Source organism: Drosophila hydei, unplaced genomic scaffold (genome assembly GCF_003285905.1).
Source record: "Drosophila hydei strain 15085-1641.00,03,60 unplaced genomic scaffold, DhydRS2 tig00000001-arrow-pilon, whole genome shotgun sequence".
In the NCBI taxonomy this organism is placed as follows: domain Eukaryota; kingdom Metazoa; phylum Arthropoda; class Insecta; order Diptera; family Drosophilidae; genus Drosophila; species Drosophila hydei.
The window spans coordinates 9,967,248-9,987,857 of NW_022045643.1; the positions used below are offsets into that span (position 1 = coordinate 9,967,248).

The 20,610-nt window shown below is 35.6% G+C and overlaps 2 protein-coding genes across 6 annotated transcripts in view; both read right to left on the reverse strand.

Annotated features, from left to right (window-relative positions):
- LOC111604449 (adenylate cyclase type 2) overlaps window positions 1-10,786 on the reverse strand; it is a 41,493-nt gene extending 30,707 nt beyond the window's left edge. For all 3 annotated transcript variants that reach the window (XM_030223636.1, XM_030223512.1, XM_030223410.1), the window contains exon 1: window positions 10,732-10,786. The gene's annotated coding sequence lies outside the window, so the exon portion shown is untranslated. The remainder of the gene's footprint in view (window positions 1-10,731) is intronic.
- A 5,510-nt stretch (window positions 10,787-16,296) lies between these two features.
- Window positions 16,297-20,506, reverse strand: LOC111604453 (rho GDP-dissociation inhibitor 1). 3 transcript variants are annotated; one of them, XM_023322529.2, is made up of 6 exons: window positions 20,343-20,506; window positions 18,592-18,781; window positions 18,403-18,512; window positions 18,229-18,343; window positions 16,672-17,656; window positions 16,297-16,589 (listed from the first exon to the last, which is right to left on the reverse strand). In XM_023322529.2, the coding sequence occupies exons 2-5, from the start codon at window positions 18,773-18,775 to the stop codon at window positions 17,460-17,462; spliced, it is 606 nt and encodes a 201-aa protein (XP_023178297.1). In that variant the 5' UTR covers window positions 18,776-18,781; window positions 20,343-20,506; the 3' UTR covers window positions 16,297-16,589; window positions 16,672-17,459. The 3 variants fall into 3 exon arrangements, with proteins under 3 accessions (XP_023178297.1, XP_023178294.1, XP_023178295.1); XM_023322526.2 differs by having other exon boundaries at window positions 18,592-18,785; window positions 20,343-20,505; XM_023322527.2 differs by having other exon boundaries at window positions 16,300-16,589; window positions 16,842-17,656; window positions 18,592-18,785; window positions 20,343-20,505.
- Window positions 20,507-20,610: the final 104 nt, after the last annotated feature.

Genomic DNA, 20,610 nt, shown 5'->3' on the forward strand with positions numbered 1-20,610 from the left:
TAAATAATAATGAATCTATATGTCTGGCTAACTGTGAGCCCAAACCAACTGCAGACCGAATATCTAACGATTGAAATTCTCATGAATTCCAGTGCCAACATTTATTCAAGTTTTCTATTATGAGTGCTATATATCAATTATATATACATTTATCTTTATGTGCATATATATATGTATAAAGATATTGTATACAGTAAAAGTTTACCAAATACTTTTTAATTGCAACATGCTTCACACATTGCGGCTACATTTGCATACCCTAAACCCAATGAAAGTGCGAATTCAGGGTATATTTGTTCTGTGCAAATGCATGTAACTGGCAGAAGGAGGCGTGGCAGAAACCATACATCTTATTTATTCTTAATCAAGATGACGATTTGAGTCGATCTCGACATGCTCGTCTGTCCGTTCCACAAAGCTCGATACTTGAAATCATAAATCATGCCATTTCCTTATCGATAAAAATCGATAATTTGGTTGAGTTTTTAAGCACAGCTTTAATGCCGTAAAAGTAGGAGACTTCAGACTTAGTCTATAGGTTACAGCAATGAATGCAAATGTTTTGGATATTTTCTATTTTTGATACCTATCCCCATTCCCCCAAGTTTGCAAACACTAGAGACTTGTGCTTTTGAAGTCCTATGATTAAGTCCATCTAAAAGAAAAGTTATTATAAAGAATTAATAATAATTAATAAATAAATAACGCTGCAGTACAAGCACATTTATGTCTAGAAGAAGCGTAGATAAATTGGAATAGCAGCTCTTTGTAGGCGTCAGGGTATCTGCTCGTCGAGCAGAGTCGACTAGAGCTGTTAGGTTAAAAATTCATAGTTTCAGTGAAAGTAAATAAAACCAATATGTATATTATCTATACACATCTTGGACGTAGAGATACTTTTAAGTTGAAGTTGTTCTTTCATTTGATATTTAATGCCTGGAGACTGGAGAAACATTTGCATTATATCAAACGTTTTACTCAAACAGCCAAAGCCCGTGTTGCTTGAAACCCTTTCACGCTCTTAGGATATCAAAAACAAAAAAAAAAAAAAAACATTTCAACAAATGCCAGCACTCGCCCTGTGCAACAAAGAAATTTGTTTTCTCTATTTTATGTGTCGAAGCACACAAACAGCAACCCGATGGGGCAGCCTTTGATGTTACATTTTGTTTTCACCTGACATATAGTATACATACGTCTACACGTATACACAACTATGTGTATTTAAATTTGTCAAATGTGGCACTCTGCTTGGCGCAATTAAAAAACTTTCATCTTAATACATTTAAGTGCAGGCAACAGAGCAGCAACAGGAAAAGGATACTCTTCTAGGTACATCCGACAAAGTGTTGTAAACGGATTAAAATTTCAGACTTTTTTAGTTACCTTGTTACACATTTCTTCTTGTGGAGATAACATTGCCTAAAGCAATCTTAAATTAAGGAAGCAAAATAGAAAAATATATTTATTGTGAAAGAGCTTTAAACACGCTCTTGACTCTTCTTTTTATATAAATGAAAAACTTTTCCCTTGCCAGCAGGCTTTGACCCACAGCTTTATATAGCGCTGAGCGTCGCTTGGTAAAAGTTTACTCCAAGTATTTATCGTTTTGGCATTGCTACTCTGGTTGCATCTTTAAATTGTATTTAAGGTGAAAGCGAGAAACGGAAATGCACCAAAAATGTGTAGGAAACTATTCATGCACGAAAAATGTGCTGAATCAAGTGTTGCGTGATTAAAATCAAACAATACTTATGGAGGCCATGGGCCTCAGTACAATGGTGTGCAGTGGGGCGTATGCGTTATTTCACAAAAATTCATTAAAACGCCACTGCAACAAGTTATGTGCATAATAAATAATTGCAAGCAATGCGAACGAAGCGAAATATACCAGTCGAATGCTAATGGTAAATATAAAATAAAAAGTATTGCAATCAAAATTGTATTTCAATTTGATTATCTTTTGTCTTTTATGTTAAGCGCTGATTAAAACTATTTAAATCAGAATTTTATAAATGAAGTAAATATTTTCGAGATTCTATTAGCGACGCACTTCATTAATTTAAAGCAATTTCAATGGCATTTTCACTTGAGCCTTATTGTTATGTTTATTTTCATTCTGGTTTTTTTGTCTTTTTTTATATTTTCTGTTCGTTTTTATTTTTTGCTTTGTTCGCCAACCACTTGTAGATTTTCGCATTTTTAAACAGCAAACGAGCAAAAGGCGGCCACGCGTTTGACCTGCACACAATACAATAATACAGCAAAAGCGACAACAAAAAACAAAAACTTGGAAAACTACTCATAAATAAATACATACACACACACGCACACACATACATATAGACAGGCATTGTTCTTCTATCTCTTTCTCTTTTATTTTTTCACTTCTGTTTCGTTTTGCTTGGCTTTGCGCGCCAGAGCGAATGCTTTGTTTTTTTTTTTCTTCTGTATATGCATATATATGCATTATATGTATATATTTATAACTACATACATATTTATATACTTATACATTTTGCTGTTTACCCCACAGAATCGCCAACGGCACCGCAACGTTTAGCTAGTTTGTTTAAGTTAGTGCAACCGAGTAGCACCTGGAGTGAAATGAAAACAAATAAATTTAATAGCCGGGCATGCCAGCAGGCGGTTTAGGTTTTCAGTGCAAGCCTCGGCCATAAAATGTATATTTGTATATTGTGTGCAATAGAATAAAACAAGGAGAAATGCACATAAAAATTAAAATCTAATACATTTAAATTAACTGTACTCAAATATTTATTTAGCACCTTTATTTATTGCTTTTCGTTTCGAATGCCGACTAATTGGCATTTACATTTGAGTTTCTAGCTAATCCGCTCCATTAGTAGATTGGCCCAGCACTTGAACTCTAATATTTTCAGGTTAAATTTATGACGTCAGCAACGTGTCGTATACATAATATTAATTACGTATACGGCACTCTGATAAGGTTTAGCGCAAAAATAAAAAAATCGACAGCAAACGAACTAGAACGGAATGTTAGCCAATTATCATTAATTTGCATCTAAGTTATTATCGAAATCATCGTTAGGGGCGCCGAGCGCAACGAAATCAACAGCAAATGACGCTCGCAAATGACAAATCGTCAATTTTCGCAACAGTTAAGCTCTACAAACTGCGGCAAGCATAACTTTGACAAAAAAAAAGAACACAACAATGAAAATAGTTTGATCAAATCGCAAGAAATTACGCGGGTAATTTTATCATTTTCGCAAAATGTGTGACTTCGTCCATTTCCAATTGCCGCTATCTTCCCTTGCACTTGGCATGCTCTTTCCGCCTTTTCCTGCCCCCTCACCCCGTCTCTATCAGCACTTTATACAAACCATACAAAATATATATTTGCCTCCATAACCTTGCGTTCTTTTGGCGCTGCGCGTCGTTCTCCAAGTGTTTGTTGTTTGGAATTGATTAAGGCAGCCCCCAGCCAACGACCCGAGGTCTTTTCCCTAAACACTCGTGCACACATCATTGAGTGAGTGTGGGATCGTGTGCTCTGTGCTGTGTGTGTGCGTGTGTGTAACTTACAGTGTGCATATTTCCGTTTCTGTATCTTTGACTTTGAGCTCTGATGATTAATGATTACGCCTCTGTTTATTGCCTATGTTACCTTACGCGATCTCATATGCCGTAAGAAATAACAGTTTTTATCGTTCCCGGGGGTTTCCTGCAATGCAATGGTGTCATATTTCACTTGAAGCACACACGCAAATGTCTTCAATGTATTGGCGTCCACACGAGCTGTCTTCACTCAAGTAGCTGACAGACGGAATCATTTTGTTAAATTTGTACCATTACATGAGATAAATGTTTAACTCAAATTGCAAAAAATTCAGCAAGATTTCTCGTATGAAATATGGCTCTCATTTGTCAACATTTGCGAAGCATTTCAAAAATTAATTTGCTTTACATAACTATGTTAATGCGAACTATGTAAATGTTTATGTTAGTAACAGTTGTATGTTAAGTGTTGAACTAAAGACTCGATGTTAACTCTATTAAGTCGCGCTTCATCTGTTAACATAGCAAAAGCCTAGCTGTTAATAACATATTTATGTTAATAAAATAAACAGAATTTTGTGCTCATTATTTAATACAAACAATCAATTCTTAAAGCTTGTTTATTATAAATAAATACTTAAATTCTTGTTGTCTATTCTGCCTTCAGCTTTGCACTCGAAACACTATTTCGAGCAAATTGATGGGTTACCTTAAGTTGAGCCAGCATTGAAATTGAATGAACATTTTGTCGGAGAACTAAATAACTTTATTAATTGCCTGCAAAATAAGTTTGTGGCCTTTAGAGAGTGCACTGCAATGCAGTTATAATGCAATTAGATTGAGTGCAATGCCTGCACTTCAGTTTCCATTCAGCCAGTGAAAGTTGCCAGTTTGAATTGTTAAACAAGAACATTGCGTATACGCAGCGTTGGCTCACTCGTTCGCTAGAGCGAACTGCGTTCAAAGCTTACAGAATGTGAATGGCGGGGCTAATTTTTAGTTTTCAAAACCAAAATCGCTGCCAAACGTGGACATGGGCGTAAATGGCTGTGGGCTTGTCTCGTTTTAGCTTTTGTGACTATTCTTTTTTTTAATTTTGTATATTTTTTTTGGTTTTCGGCATGCAGCTGTGTGCCCATGAATGCTGGTTCATTAGGAAGCCCAATGCACATGGTCACACACATACAGACACAGAGTGAGCTACTTAAATGCGCATTAGTGTAACCGCTTTTAAGGGCGCTGTTCGTGGTTGGCTGCGGCTCTGCGGCTTAGCATTCAAACTACTGCAGCCAGCCATCCGCCGAGGCACGTAGCCGCACCCCAAAACAGGATTCGGCAAAAGGAACGTGACTTTCGCTCTGATTTAATTTGTTTAAGCAACAAAGAGCATGTGATTGAAGAACAATACAATCAAATCGGCCCGTTAATGCCGTTTGTTAACCAGGTAGCAATTATAATAGCATTTAAGAACTTCCCGCCTTCATGAAATTTATAGCTTAACCCGAGTTAAGGCCATAGGGCGAACTGGCTCCTGACACAGATGCATTTAAGTGTTAACATTTCGAAATTTCAATTGTAGATTTATGGCACTGCGAAAATGTTTTTAAACATGTGCTAAGCGATTTTATTAGCTGCACGGCCAACATCAAATGTCTATAAATAATTCAGGCTAATAAAAGCCCAAAAGTCGACCAACGGCCACGGCACCAAATGTAATTAACAAAAGAAATAAACAAAAGTAAGAGTGAGTTCCTAAGAAGAGCAAGAAATTTGTTTTCATTTGCACGCGACCTTTAAAATTGCCAAGCAATTCATTTTCATTCTTTAGTACAATTTTCTGTGCGTCTGTGTCAAAATGAAAAATTTGTGCAACGTGCAAGACAAACCTGATTTGCCATAAAATAAAATTTCTCGCCCATTTGGTCGTCGCCAGTCAACCGGTGGACCGGTGGACCGTTGGACCGAGGGACCGATGGACCCGTGGACAGCAGCTAACCAAACGGCCCAAAGATTTGTGCAAATGCGTGCGATTTGCCAATGATAATGATTATGATGATGATGTCGATCGTAATAATGATGCTGACGCTGATGCTGATGCTGATGCTGATGACGACGTCAACTTGCATTCAGCTAGCAATTTTTGGTTTGTTGCATTCCTTGAATTATGGTCAAAATATTATGGGCAAATAAATCAATTTTGTGAAACTGTGATAAATGCTGTATGATTTTTTTTGGCATTTTAACGCGCTACAAGTGTGAAAAGTGCAAAAACAAATCTTCGACGATTGACAGCAGCAGCCAGAAATAGAGCAAAAACTGCCATTTGGCAAAAAATTAATAACTATAATATTGGAAAGGTTCTAATTAGCTGATCACGCTAATAAGATACCCTGTTCATAGTTTTAGTATTTCCACTATCTGCAGCAAAATAACACAATATTATTTGAAACAAAATATTTTAACTCTGGATATAGTTTATATATTTATATATAAATTGATTGTCTGATTGTCTTGTGGAATCATCTGACCAATGATTGAAGTATGGTCCAAAACCTTAAAGCTAACCAGCTGAAAGCTGTTTGTGTGGCTTTTATGTATGTTTATATGAATTTATGTATGTTTATATATATTTATGTGCATAACAAGGGATGTATGTATGCATGCGAAGACCTTGATCTGCAGTTCAATGCAATTGGCACATATTCTTCCATTTTCCTCTTCCCCTCTCCCTTGCTTTGATTCTCATTTTTTCTCCCATTTTCATTCTCTGCCTCTCTTTCTCGCTTCATACTCTGTCTGTCCATATTCCTTTCTTCCTCACTATTTATCTTTCCACTTTTTTTCTCTTTATATATATATTTATATTACTCTCTCTGATTCTCTATTTCTCTCTCTCTCTCTCTCTCTCTCTCTCTCTCTCGCTGTCCATATATATCTTTATCTCTTAATAGCTCTATCGTGCTTTATCTCTCTCTCTCACTCTCTCTTCCTCTCTCTCCCTCTCTCTCTCTCTCTCTCTCTCCCTCTCTCTCTCTCTCTCTCTCTTTCTCTCTCTCTCCCCCATCTTCTCTCTCCTTCTTTTCCTTATCTCCCTCTCTCTCTCTCCCACACACTCTCACAATTGCATTTCCATACACCCAAATATAGACGGAAACATGCATTTAACTTTAAGATAAACACACATTCATTTTGTATACATGAATTGATGAGTATTTGCCTTGTTTACACTCCTTTGTTGTCTGATATTATGCACGTAATATTCTAAATGGCTTTTACTGTACAATGGGTTATGGGAACACAATATACACTCAATACACAAATGTTCAGGCATAATATTTATTTTTAGCCCCAAATGATGACAAGCTTTAGCTTGTGTCAATATATTAACTGAATAGGTCATTTGTGGTTAATGTATCAATTGATTCCATTTCCGATAGTTTCTGATCATTATCATGCCCATATATTTAGAGAGATATAAACAGAATATAAATTTACTTTGCTTAAATTGCTTTTGGCAAACAAAAAGATATATAAAATAAGAAGAAATATATTTAATTATATATTATAATTCAGAATTCAATATTCTGCAGACTTGTGTCAATATAGCGTACATATTATTTTGTAAACCTTCTTCTCTGTCGTCTCTGACATTGTAAAATAAATTAGACTTTTAATTACGCTTAATTAAGAGCAATTAAAAAACTTATTTTTTTACTGCATTCCCGCTTATTCAAACATCGCTTGGCTGGGCAACAAATTAGGGAAACACAATAAATAAATTTTAAATGTTTTTTCTCCTTATGGTTTTTTTTTGGCAATTGGCGATCGCATAAAATGAATTTCGTGAGACTTTTTCAATAGGCCCCGAGCATCTTATTGAATCTTTATTTTTTTTTTGTCTCACATATTTTGTTTTGTTGTTGCTGCAACTTTTGTTGTTGTCGTCTATGTTTCACCTTCATAACGAATGTTTATTATATTTTATATTTATTTTTTGCACTGAGGGCTTTGAATTTTTGGCTGTCGCCGCTGTTGCTGCTGCTGTTGTTTGATTAGGCGTCTAGGCTGACACATGGGGGGCACTTAGTCGCACACATACAGCAACAGAAACAGATACAGTTACAGATACAGATGCCAAAGCACCGTCACAGACACGCCCCGTGTTCGCCGCGTACGAACGACACATGTATATGATATTTTACACAAATGTGCAAATTTAATTAAATTCAAACGAGAAATAAATATAAAACACTTTGCCTCGACATAAATATGTATATCTATATATATAATACGTATACACACATATATATATTTATATATTTATCTCTAAATGATGTGTTATAATATGCGGTATATTTATGAAAAAAAGAAGCTGCGGATAAACATGAACGCCAACAACTAAAACTTCTGATACAATTTGCTTAGCAAACTAGGCACCCAAATAAAAAATTTCTACACATTATTTATAAGCTCGACAGAGGCAAAGCGCTTGGAAACGCGAATGAGCAACAAGTCAAGAATGCCCGACTACGATATATCCGTGCCAAGCTGCTTCAACAAAGACTCTGACTTAGGGCATGATAACAGGACCAAAATGTATATGTGAAAAGCTTTTCTGTCTTTTGAGAGATATAGTCCTTATCTGTGTACACTTTTCGAAAATCTAAATACTTATATATACATATATATATATACATTTAATGACTTTAGCTCTTAACACTAAATATTAAATATCCCTAACTGCTGAAAGTTGAAGAGCATTTCTAATGGATTTTCTACAATTTAAAAAGTTATTTAAAATTTGACCCAAACTTCTTCGAAAAACTTTTTTTATGTATATTTATATATATTTATATATACGTACTTATATGTACATAAGATCAAGGTTAAATCGATATACCCGTAATTCACATAAACAATGAATTCAGACTGTGAAAAAGAACTTAAAATATTTGAAATTTTTGTTTAACCAATCAACAAAAAATTTTAATTACTAACAAATTCTTAAAAATTTCATATTCCTTTTTAGATAATATTTGAGCGAAATACGCAGATAATTTATATATAATATCAAGTTCTGAACAGTGTTAGAGAAAATATATGTTCTATTAAATCAACTTTCGTAATATTGGCCGCTGTTTGAAAGCAATAAAAAAGAGTAAAAAATCGTGTGTTTAGACATAAAATGTGTGTTAAATTTGTGCTCATCATACGAATGCAATTTGATATATGCGAATCATTAGAGCTACACCTATACGGATAATATCTAAGGTAATTGTGTCGGCATTGAGGCTCTCGGCTATTTATATAATGCAGCTCGCATTTATTTAGAGCACATGTAAAAGAAAGCACAACTTTGTGGAATATGCTCATAATTTATAAAACCTAATCTACAACTATGTCAACTAAATGATAACATCGTTCACTCGGGTTTTCGAATCAAATGAATCACAATGAAAATTAAGAATTAGTTAGAACTGGAAATGACTCACACCAGATCGACAAAAATATATATAAAATTAATATTAATATATATGTGTATATATAAATTTATATATAAATATGTATATGCATAAATTATCATTTAATTAATTTCTGGACAGCACAATCAATTGAGAGCTATTTATACGAAGAATATCTAATTTGTGAGAGCCGACGAAGGCGCAGTGTTGACTTCAGTTATTTAAATACGCAATGTGATATATAATTTGTCTCATGATGGGTATTTCAGCAAACTATTTTATCGACGCTATCGGCTTTGATAATGGACTAGCCCAAAAATAAATTCACAATTGAACTCTGAGACGGCGCTTCCTCGATTAGTTATCAGATAAACTTAGTTATTTCGCCTAGCGGGCGTTGATTTTTCTACATATCGCTCGGCGGTTATTTTCTTTAAGACTTTCAAAATTCGTTGTCTTGCCATAAAGATAATGAAATACATATATATATGAATGAATAAATAAATAAAAAAGCAAAGTGTGGGCGGTAATTTATTAACGCTCAGCCGTGAGCCAAAAAAAAAAGAAGCAAAATCTACGCGAACATTTTTATAACTTGATTTATTTAAAGACAACATTTGGCAAATGATTTTGCGAGTAAAGTAAATGATTATTTTTATACCCTTTGCAGTGGGACTTATATGCTAAGTCTTTACTTTTCTGTTAAAGATCAGATTACTACACATTATCATAAGCAACTCTGAATTCTGATTGGAATTTAGTTGGCATGGAAAAACTTTAAGAATAAATATTAAAGAAATCAGTGATATATTAATTATGTTATACTACAGATATAAACTTATTAATAGCTTAACATTCAGAGAGTATATCTAGATGTGTAGCAATACTTTGTGACCTCTGGGGAATGACAAAATACAAAAAACTATTCCAGACTGAAATTTTTGAATGCTAATATTTATGATAATTATGATCATGCCAAAGTCAATGCCACCCACAAATTGTCGAGATAGTTATGCATATAGAACCGGCAAAATATCTCTAGTCGCTAACTAAATTTATTTGTGCCGCTTTTGTATCATTTCTTTCATCACACCATCGCACACACACGCGCACACACTCGTCCGGCCGTCACAAATAACGAAAAAAAATTGCAAAATAGCAACAAAAAGCATGAGAAAACATATTAAAAAAACTGACGCAACGTGTCGCCAACAGCTGACAAATCGAGAGCAACACACAATTTTTTATTGCTTGTTTTTTAAACTTTTCATTTGTGCATACATATAAATATATATATATATTTTTAATTTTATACAATTTGGCTAGTGTAAAAGAAAAGAAAATAGCCTTCGGGCCTTTTGAATTAGTTCATAAAATTAATTATAGAAATCTGAAATCAGAAATCAAAGCCGATTAGCGGTTATCGCAGGGCTTTCAAAAGGCGTTTAAACTTGATTTTAGCTTTTTGTTTTGCTTCTATTTCTTTTCGTTCTCTTTATTGTTTTTGTTTTTGTTTTTGTTTTCGTTTGTGTTTTTGTTACTTATTTTTGCTAGTTCTTGCCTTTTGTTATATGTTCTATTTTAGTTTAATTTTAGTTGCTATTGAACTTAACAATTAGTTGGCGCCGATTTTCGCCGGCTCGCCTGCAGTTGCTTGTTGCTTGTTGTTTTCTTAAGTTCTTGCGTTAATTAAAACTTCTCATTGTGTGAAAAACAGATACACTACCTAAACGATTGGAGGCTGCTGCTTCACTATTGTTGTTGTTGTTGTTGTTCTTGTTGTTGTTGCTGCTGCTGCTGCTGCTGTTGGTCTTGGCAATTCAAACAAATTTCACATGTGTATTTGAATATTTGGCTTAATTATTTATATCAATATATATTTATATATATGCATATGTGAATATTATGCTTAACAGCGTGCGTTGTTAAATTAAATCACACAGACACAGATACTCTCACACAAGCACACACTAACACTCACACAGAAGCGCGCGCTCGCACAAACGCGCGAAATCAAAATCAGATCGAACTCGAAATCGCGAACTGAGTACGAGTACGAGAACGACAACGTGAACGCGAAATGTGAACCGCACGCCCTCACGGTCTAATCAGAACTGAGCGCAAATTCTAATCAGAATCGAGCAATGTCCAACAGGCAGTGGCAGTAGCAGTGGCAGTGGCAGTGGCTGTCAAACGGAGCAGCCAGTGTTGTCGTGCGCTCACATCAACACAAGCCGAAGGCTTCCGGCAATCATGCGTTTGCCATCGTTTAATGCCTACACTGCACGCAAAATGTAAGCACATATGCCAAGAAATTAGTTATGATGTTTCAACAATTTATATGTATAAAATCGTTCAAATAATAATTGCAAAATATTATTAATTAGTAAACATAAAACTAACATTTTCTAATAACTACACAAATGTAGCTCTCTTTCTTACAGTGGCTTACTCAAATTCATGTAAACATTTTCAACGCTCTCTTGTTGCATATGCTTGACGCGAAGCAACAAGCCAAATGTTGCCGACCTTGCCTTCAAATGTTGCTGAGCGAGCGCAGGAGAGCGCGTGAGAGAGCGGGAGCCAAGTGCTGAGAGCGCTGGTCGTCTGTTGCTCTGTTTTGGTTTTTATCACTGGTGCCGGCATAGCACACGCACACACACATACACACAGACACACATGCACACACTTGGTCAATGAAACGCACACATTGACGCGTTCACAAACATAGACACGAACAATTTGATTCGTCACACGTTACGTATGGTTAATATTTGATGTGGCATTTCTTTCAAGCAGCTTTCAGTCAAGCGACATTCGCTACATACTCACTCACTTAGCCACTATCTTTTTCCCGTTAATCAATTAATCAATCAACATAAAGTTGATTCAATGCTTTATTAAGCCAACAAAAGTTAAAGAAAAAGTTCATTTCAAATACTCATTAGCTAATTGGAATTTCGTTCATGCGAAAGATTTTATGAACTTAAGAAAGGGGCGATGTTGAGGTAATAAGGAAGGGCAATATATATTCGCACATTTCAAGCGACTTTCTGGCACTATCTATGCAGTTCTACTAACTATATTTACATTTTAATTGAACTTATTGATTTCCATTTCAGCTGGGGACAACTGCACTAATTCTTTTAACAGTTGCTAGCGTTGATTTCAATGAAACTCGAATCGCAATTGCCGTCTGCACTTCAACCTCAATTTCCACCAGCTGTCAGTGGGGCTTAAATTAAATTATATATACATTGCAGTAACGAGTCGGTGCGGCTCAGTTGCCCGAGCACTTGTTAATGCCAGCTTAACAGGATATTGTCAACATTGCCTTCCGGTTGCGTAAAGCGCTAGTCTAAGAAAATGTCGACGGGCAAAAATTCCGTTAGCACGCAAACACACACACACACACAGCCACACACACACACTACTCCACTGAGACATGTCAAACTGTGTTGAAGTTTGTTTGCAGACTTCTGCAATTTCCGCATGACAATACGTGGCGTATACGCAACGCGAGCCAATAAAACTCAAACAGTACTTATAGCTGACTCGGTGAAAAATAACAAAAGGCAGGCTTTATTCAATTGCATACTTTAAAGTATTATTAACTTAAGTTCTTAAGTTCGTCTTTCGTCCAAGTCACTCACATTTTAATACGCAGGTTTTAGTAATTCTAATTAACGCGACTCATTTCAAAAATAATGTATTTAAAATTTATAAAAATTATATTTTTGTAATCATTTAACTTTTTAATTCTGGTGCACCCACTGGCATAGTCCTAAAGCAATTACAGTCTCTGCATAAATTATGCGCACAGCATGCAGACAACATTACATGCATGCAAATGCCCACACACACAAACACACACACGCATACATGTGCACGCGCGAAAGCACAACATCCACTAACGGGTTTTCGTAATTTGCATAAAAGAAAAACAAAGTTCAAATCTGCAAATAACAACAAAAAAGAGAACTTTAAAATAATTTTGAATAAGCTTTAACTAAATGAAGATTCAAAATGAATTCAACATAAATTTGAAATTAAAGCTAGCTTACGTCAATCCCCTGTCAATGATACGCATCAAGGATTATTTCCATGCCATGCATAAGTCATGGTCTTACTGGAATCAAAGCATATTTAAGTTCGGACCAGCGAAAAGTTGTCCAAGCCAGTCGAGCCTCGTTTCTGGGCAGGCGTGTGAAACCTTTCAAGAATATTGAGCTGCTGATGAATTTATAATGAGCCAATGTGCGCTTTGATCTGCATTGCTGACGACTCCCCTGCGGCCTAGACCCGGTCTATTGGTATTAGTGCTGCCTGCGTAATTAGAATATTGATAGAGTGTCAGAAAACGGTGTCTAACAGCTGAAAGCACTTTCTGTTAGCCTTGAATCAACTAATAGGGGAAACAACTATTTTTAATGAACCGCGACCTAGACCCGCTCAATGCTAGAAAAACGTCCATTAAAACTCCTGCATTATTAAAGGTCTGACATGATCCTTGAACTTTGTGCCAGGCGCAAGGTGCAGCCCACGAAAATCAATTTTATGCACAAGTTTGCGTAACTTTTTAGTGAGCTCCGAAAAGAATGCTCTCTAAATAAATACGTGTTTGGCAGTGAAAGGCTAGCAGCGAGCCAGTTGGGCGCAGCATAAAACCTAATTACAGAATTTGCCTTAATTAGTGCGCCCGACTTAATTACAAAACAGCAAAAACTGCACAGTCAACAAAGGCCACAACAACATCATGGCTTCAAGCAGGTCTGTGTGTGTGTGCTTGGGTGTGTGGGTGGGTGTGTGTCAACAGCTTGTCATATTTAGCATGTACAGCGCCCGAGCGTGTGCTTTGCTTTTGTTTATTCATATATAACCCCGACCATTTTGTAACAGCTTGAAAATTTTGCGCACTATCCGAACTAAAATAACTTCAGAGCTTAACGATGAAATTTAAGTGTTAAAGGCGAACCCAAAAATGATATACGAATATTCATTTCACCCTCTAAAAGCAAAGCAGACAAACTGGACCAGTTCAGCTATAGAAGACGTGCAAGAGTCTTCAATAAGTTGCTAAAGTCTTTAAGATTTGATTATGACCCATTATCATATTTTACTGATTGACACAAAAATGTTGAATATCTAAAATCAATGCCCTTAGAAAATGCAGATGAGTTAGACTATTTGCATAAATATATTCACAAATCACACAAATCGCAAAGAGAAACCAACAAAAAATTTCAATATAAATGAAAATTATTTTGCTGTCCAATGGGGAGGCGGAGCACCTACAGAGCGCGCCGCACATGCCATCGCCCCCTACTTGGACTCGGCACAAAGGTCATGAGCCGACAGCAAACTTTGGCTAACATTCGAAAAAGGAAAAATGCGTCCTGTTTGTATTCTGTCTGTCCTCCACATAATTCCCAATGTCCGCTCTCATAGCTCGATGGGCGTGTCCGGTGCGTGCCTTTGAGCCCATTTGCCTGCTTAGCTGTGGACACCTTTAAACGACTTATGCGAAGTCTCTTTAAAGATATTCCAGCCAGGGCAGGGCTTGTGCACTTTTTATGCCCAGAGTCAATTGAAAATGGCTGAAAAGGAAATGTATAAAAAAAGACAGAACGAACTCCATAGAGTATTGTATATATAAATTACAAATATATTCATATATTCCTGAAAGGTGCTAGAAGCTAAGGCGATCTAGACATCCTTGAAAATAACCTCATTCACTTGAATCTCAATAGAATTGTGTCCCCCCTATAAGGAACAGTCTGCTGTCGTTTATATATAGTTGTATATTAGTCGGATACTCCCCACTTGTCTGACTTGTTCTAAGCAAGCTCGTTCCATTCATTATTCTCGCTTAGAGTTGCTATCGCTGACTTCCATTCATCAATGAAAGCTTTAAACAATTCGCTTTTGTTTTCAGACGCTTCCTGCATTGATAAATTATGTAGCCAGTCCAAATCTCTTAAGTATATTAACAAAATCTTATGGCAAAAGAATACAAAACTTATGAGTACACTGTAGTGCACTTGAGTATACCCTGTAGAGTCAATCAGTTCTATATTAGTGGTACGTAAGATAACATTTATAAATGACATGACATCGAAAACATTCTCAACCTCAAACGCCTGTGTTTCCAGCTATCAAAACTCATATGAAACAATATAAAATACCCAAAAAACAGATTTTTCATACTGAGGATATGCCATAAAGACGTTAAGCTGGCTTTTGGAAACTACGCGTAAGCTGCGTTATTTAAGCAAAAATATATTCATCATACGCCACGTGGACCGCCCTGGCAAAGGCCTAAAACTTTTGCACGTTCGCTTGCCTCTCAGCATACGAAATGAAGCGCACGCACAAGTCTTTGGCATATTCAATTAAGTTTTAATAGACACATTTTGAAGGCAAAAGGGACACTATGAAGTAATAAAATGATATTGAAATTTATGACCAAATAGTAAAGGCTTCAGTTAACTAAAAGTAAAAGTCATCTAACATGAAAGTATTTAACGTGTGCGTAAATTGCAGTAGACACTGTTGCTGCCAGGCCATTATGTATGAAAGAAGACACAAAAAATCATAACCTAAGCACGGCAAATTGCATTCCGTTTACAAGTGCTCAGCTACCACATGCAACAGCTGCAGTTAAAAACGCACACCTGCAGGCAAACTGCCAGAGCCATGCTTACAGCTGAGTGCCAATGTAGAGCTTGTTGCATCCGCTTACCATAAACTTGCAGAGGGCAAACAGCAAAATTTGAATGAAATTCCATTTGATATATAAGAAATAATTTCAAAATAATCTCTAGTTTAGACTAAAATATACGAAATGTTATTAGATAAGTGTAAGAATTGGGAAAACCTCCCAAATTAAATTTCATTCACTAAAAAACAAAGAAATTAAAGATTACTTTCTCACTCTTAAGCCCAATTTCAACAATAAACTGTTGGTTTATTTCTGTTCAAAAACTGACGACGGTTCAAGGCTAAAGACGTGGACAGCCGCTGTCAAAGCGGATAAAAGAGTAGCTGTTGCCATGCTGCTGCTATGAACTGTGCAACTAAAGGTTGAAAGATAAGCGAGCGAGCTCGCACTCAATTTAAATTTCATATTAAATTGATTAAATTTTATTCAGACACTCTACATACACAATATTTATAAAAAAATAAGTACACAAAATATAATTGCATGGCATACAAATGTTCAAATGTACAAATGTACGCCCTCCGGCTAATTGCTTTTCAAATTTATTAGAGGAAATGCCTCCAGGTTTGATTGTTGTTGATGTTCCATTACGCGCATTTTGTTTTGCATCCAGCCCCAATTGCCTGGGGCCTTTCCGCCTGATTTTTTTTAACTGTCAATTTAATTTGTCATGTAATTGCCAGTGTATTTTTGGCCCAATTCGTCTTAAAATATCAAATTTATTATTTTTTGTATTTTACATTGCGTTCACACCAGGCAACATGTTGATAACAAATGTAAACATGGCTGGGCATACGCGCTCTCTCTCTCTCTCTCTCTTTTATTTCATCTCAAACACACATATTCGTTCCGTCTGATACAGCCTGAAAAAAATGTTCGTATAAATTTGCCATGAGCAATAAACAACAGATTAAATCGAAACAGCTGAAATATATATTTAAATACATTTTATTCTCATTGCTTTTCAGTTGCTATTCATGCATTCACTTATATTGTACACAAATTACACAGACAGATTAGTTAGAATATAGTGCAGAGTGTATCTTTTTCATGTTTGCAGCTTTTAAAATTAATTATCAAATGCATTAAACAGTTTTTACATCTAGAGTACATACGTATATATTAAAGATGCACCTGTGAAGGAATACATCTTTGGGTATTGTTCTCATGTTTTAATTGAATGCTTCTTATATACTTATCCAATCATGGTTTCTTCATTACGTTAACGCTTTTAATACAAGGCAAAATGCACGAAACTTTCTTAAAGTTTATCATCGATCTATTCATCTTAAGAACATTTTGAAAATTTATGTTATACATATCCAATGGCATTTGAAACTGACTGAGTTTGGTGGTACAAATGACTGACTGACTAACTGATTGATTGATTGACTGACTGACTGTTCGACGGCTGACTGGCTTCAATATATAGCAACAAAGGCGTGACTTGCTTATTGTTAACACACATTCCATTTATATATAGTATCAAAAATACTTTATATGACTTCATTTACAAATTTTAAAAAATATTTTAGGTAATACCGTTAACAAAAATACTTGACAAATAGGAATTTCGCTTTTCATTTCTCGACAAATTCACAAAAATAGTTTACATTAATTTGGAACCACAAATTAGGTGACTTGTATTCATATATATATATGTGGATTTGTGTGTGTGTGTTGGTGTGTGTGATTTAGTGTCTGTGCGAAGTTGTTTGCGTGGGTGGTGTGTCTTATGCCCAGTCCTTCTTGATCTCAAAGGTCCAATCCCATTTAAGATGTATGTGCTTGTCATCATCCGTAAATACCGATGAAACAGAGTATGTACCCCTCGATACCATGCCCGAGGGCGCCTCCTCAGCTGGGGTCAAATAGAATTGGATTTCCTTTTTAGGGGGATAAGAGCCAACCATATGCGTCATTTTATCCACTGCGATAAAAAAGACAATTGTATTATAAAATATAGTTATAAACGATAAGCAACGAAGCAGGCTTACCGACAACTTAAAGCAATAAAAATTAATTATCCAGAATGTGTTAGGCGTTAAAGATATAAACATATATCACACTTAATATTGTCTTAGCACATTATTAAAGTGAATATAGCAAATGTTATTAGCACTATATAAACTACACTAAATATCCCGCAGAGCAAAGCTGTGCCATCGAAACTGCTGCCCATTTTTACAAAATAGCAATGTCTTGCTTGAAGGTATAAAACATACTAACTATCTACCTAACTAGCTAAAGCAAGCCATACCTAGGTAACAATTAAAAGCCCTAAAAGTGCATTCGCCAAGGCCAAGCGACATTGGTCAAGCGTAACAGAGGCCTGATTAAACATATTCTTAACTTTTTAAGTTCCATATATATAAAACATGTTTATTTTCAAACAGAAATATTTATGGACAGACGAATGCATAATTCCAGATTTCTAATTTGCCAATTTCAAAGCAGTTCTTTAAATATTATTCGAAATCAGTAAGTGAATGATATGCTTACCAGGTACTCCCATTCGATAGGTCTTTTGCACATACTTAAGGCCATGCACAATTTCACGTTGCACTATAAAATCGATGCGCACCTTATATTGAACACCTTCCTTAATCACAAAGAGCTAAGGAGAAAGTCCAGCAATCAGTTAAGTCTGCATATGGTCGCTTTATACTAACTCACCTGCTTTTTCAGGTGACTAATATCTCCACTCAAATCCAATTCCATATCATCACGTCCATCAACGACGAGAGCCAGTTTCTTAACAATCACTTTTCGAGTATCATTGGGATCTTTTTATATAAGTTAAAAAATAATGGTTTTAATATACTTTTATCAATATTTGTTTTTTTTTTTTGGTTCTATATTTACCAACGATTATAGTTTCGGCTTGAGCCGCGCCTAGCAAAGCTTCCTTATAGCGACGCAAGCTTTCATCTTCCTGATCGGCAGCCATTATCTCTTCAATTGTCTTCTCGGGTGGAGCCTGATAGTTGGCATCGTGCACATCCTCATCATGTGGCTCGGCATGCTGGTGCGTCTCTGTTTCCGCCATGGCAATCTAACTGAAAATATTTATGAATAATAACAATATTTTTGAAACCACCTTCATATAAATGCAAATCGTGTAGAATTTGTATTATGCGGGCGATAATGTAATAATTACTATGCACATGCATCAATGTATGTATGTATTATATGTATAAAGATTTATTTTCATAGCTAGATTGCGAGTTTGAAAACAGAATTGCAGCTTACTTGCTGTTGCCCATCTCATCACTCAACTGCTCTAAATATCATTTGTATATATACTCCTAATACGCAAAACTTTGTTTTCTGTCTTAACGTTCAATAATATTGATTAAAATCGAATTATTAACGCATAAGTGAACGCTGCTTGCCCACAGAAAGAAAGCTGGCCAACACATGCATGCAGCTGAGCTCGTATGCATACATAAATACACACACATTTATAAACAAATACCCATATACATAAATATATATAGACCTGGCCGAATACGGACCCGCATGGGCCGATAAGGCAAAAAACATATACATAGCGATAGAGCGAAAAGGCATGAGGAGAGGGTGCTCGACCGGCATTGAATAATATTGACCAGAATGGGTTGGCTGCTATCGGCCCCCACACGCATACACACACACGCACACTTACTCACACATACATTTAACATTCCTTCTTTTTTATTTTGTTATCTGGTTTTTGTTGTTGTCGTTGTTAATTATCTAAATACACGTTGCTTAGCTTTATACCCATTTCCTTTTTTGTAAAACATTTACTTTGTTCGATTTCAATTACAATTTACTTGAATGTTTTAATATACTAATTTAAATATAGTTGTTGACTTATTGTGGGCATAATAATAATAATTGTTATTCTGACGCATGGGCAGCGACAAACGAGATAATAAAATTGAATTTTTTACAGTATTGTATATTTTTCTTTCAGACTAAGTATATATATGTATATATTACTCAAATAAAGCAACAAAAAGTACGAGAAAAATACGAATTCTTAGAAAAAAACGTTTTTGGCAACACATATTCCAGTTTGCCATTGTATTTGAATTGGAATTACGAAACGAAAATTAATTAAGTGTGAATGCAAAATAAGCAGGCAGAAGGCGAAGCGAAATAAGAACATTTATAAGCAACCAAACCATCAAAAGAAACCAAATTTCAAACACACACAAATCCAGACAAGCAATTGATGGAACAGCAGCAGTGGAGAAAAAATAGCTTAGACGACCCCCCGTCAAACTGTGAGCAATGTCGATCAAGGGAATTTTGTTCAAGGAAATTAACGAAGCGATGACGCTGCTGCTTAGGCTACCGCAGCCGCAGCCTTAGCCTGATAAAAAAATGCACGGCACGCAGCGGCAGAAACCCAGACGCATGAATCACACACATTAACACAAGCATACATCCGCACACACACGCATTGCGGCCGGTGTTCTCTGATTGTTGGCCAGCGAAATATTTTCGGGAGTGGCGTAGCTATGGCTAGCAGATAAGCATTTGATTCAACATTTTTAACTTAATATTGTTATTTTGCTAATACACAAATATAAAATCACATATATACATTCTTAATTAAACCTCACCTCTCTATTCTTCGAATATAAGTTTTAAAATTGGAATACGCAAGTATTTTACCACAATATATTTATAATACAAATAAATTTAATACTTTAATATAAACAAGAAAAACAACAAAAAACGCGCAGCAAAAGGTGCAAGCTGTGGCAATCTATTAGAGATGAGTGATGGCCTTTTCTACTCGATACTTGGCAAATATATACAAACTTATCGACTTAAATAATCGAATCTCACATTTCAAGTAACTAATAAATATCAACCTGCTTACAGTTA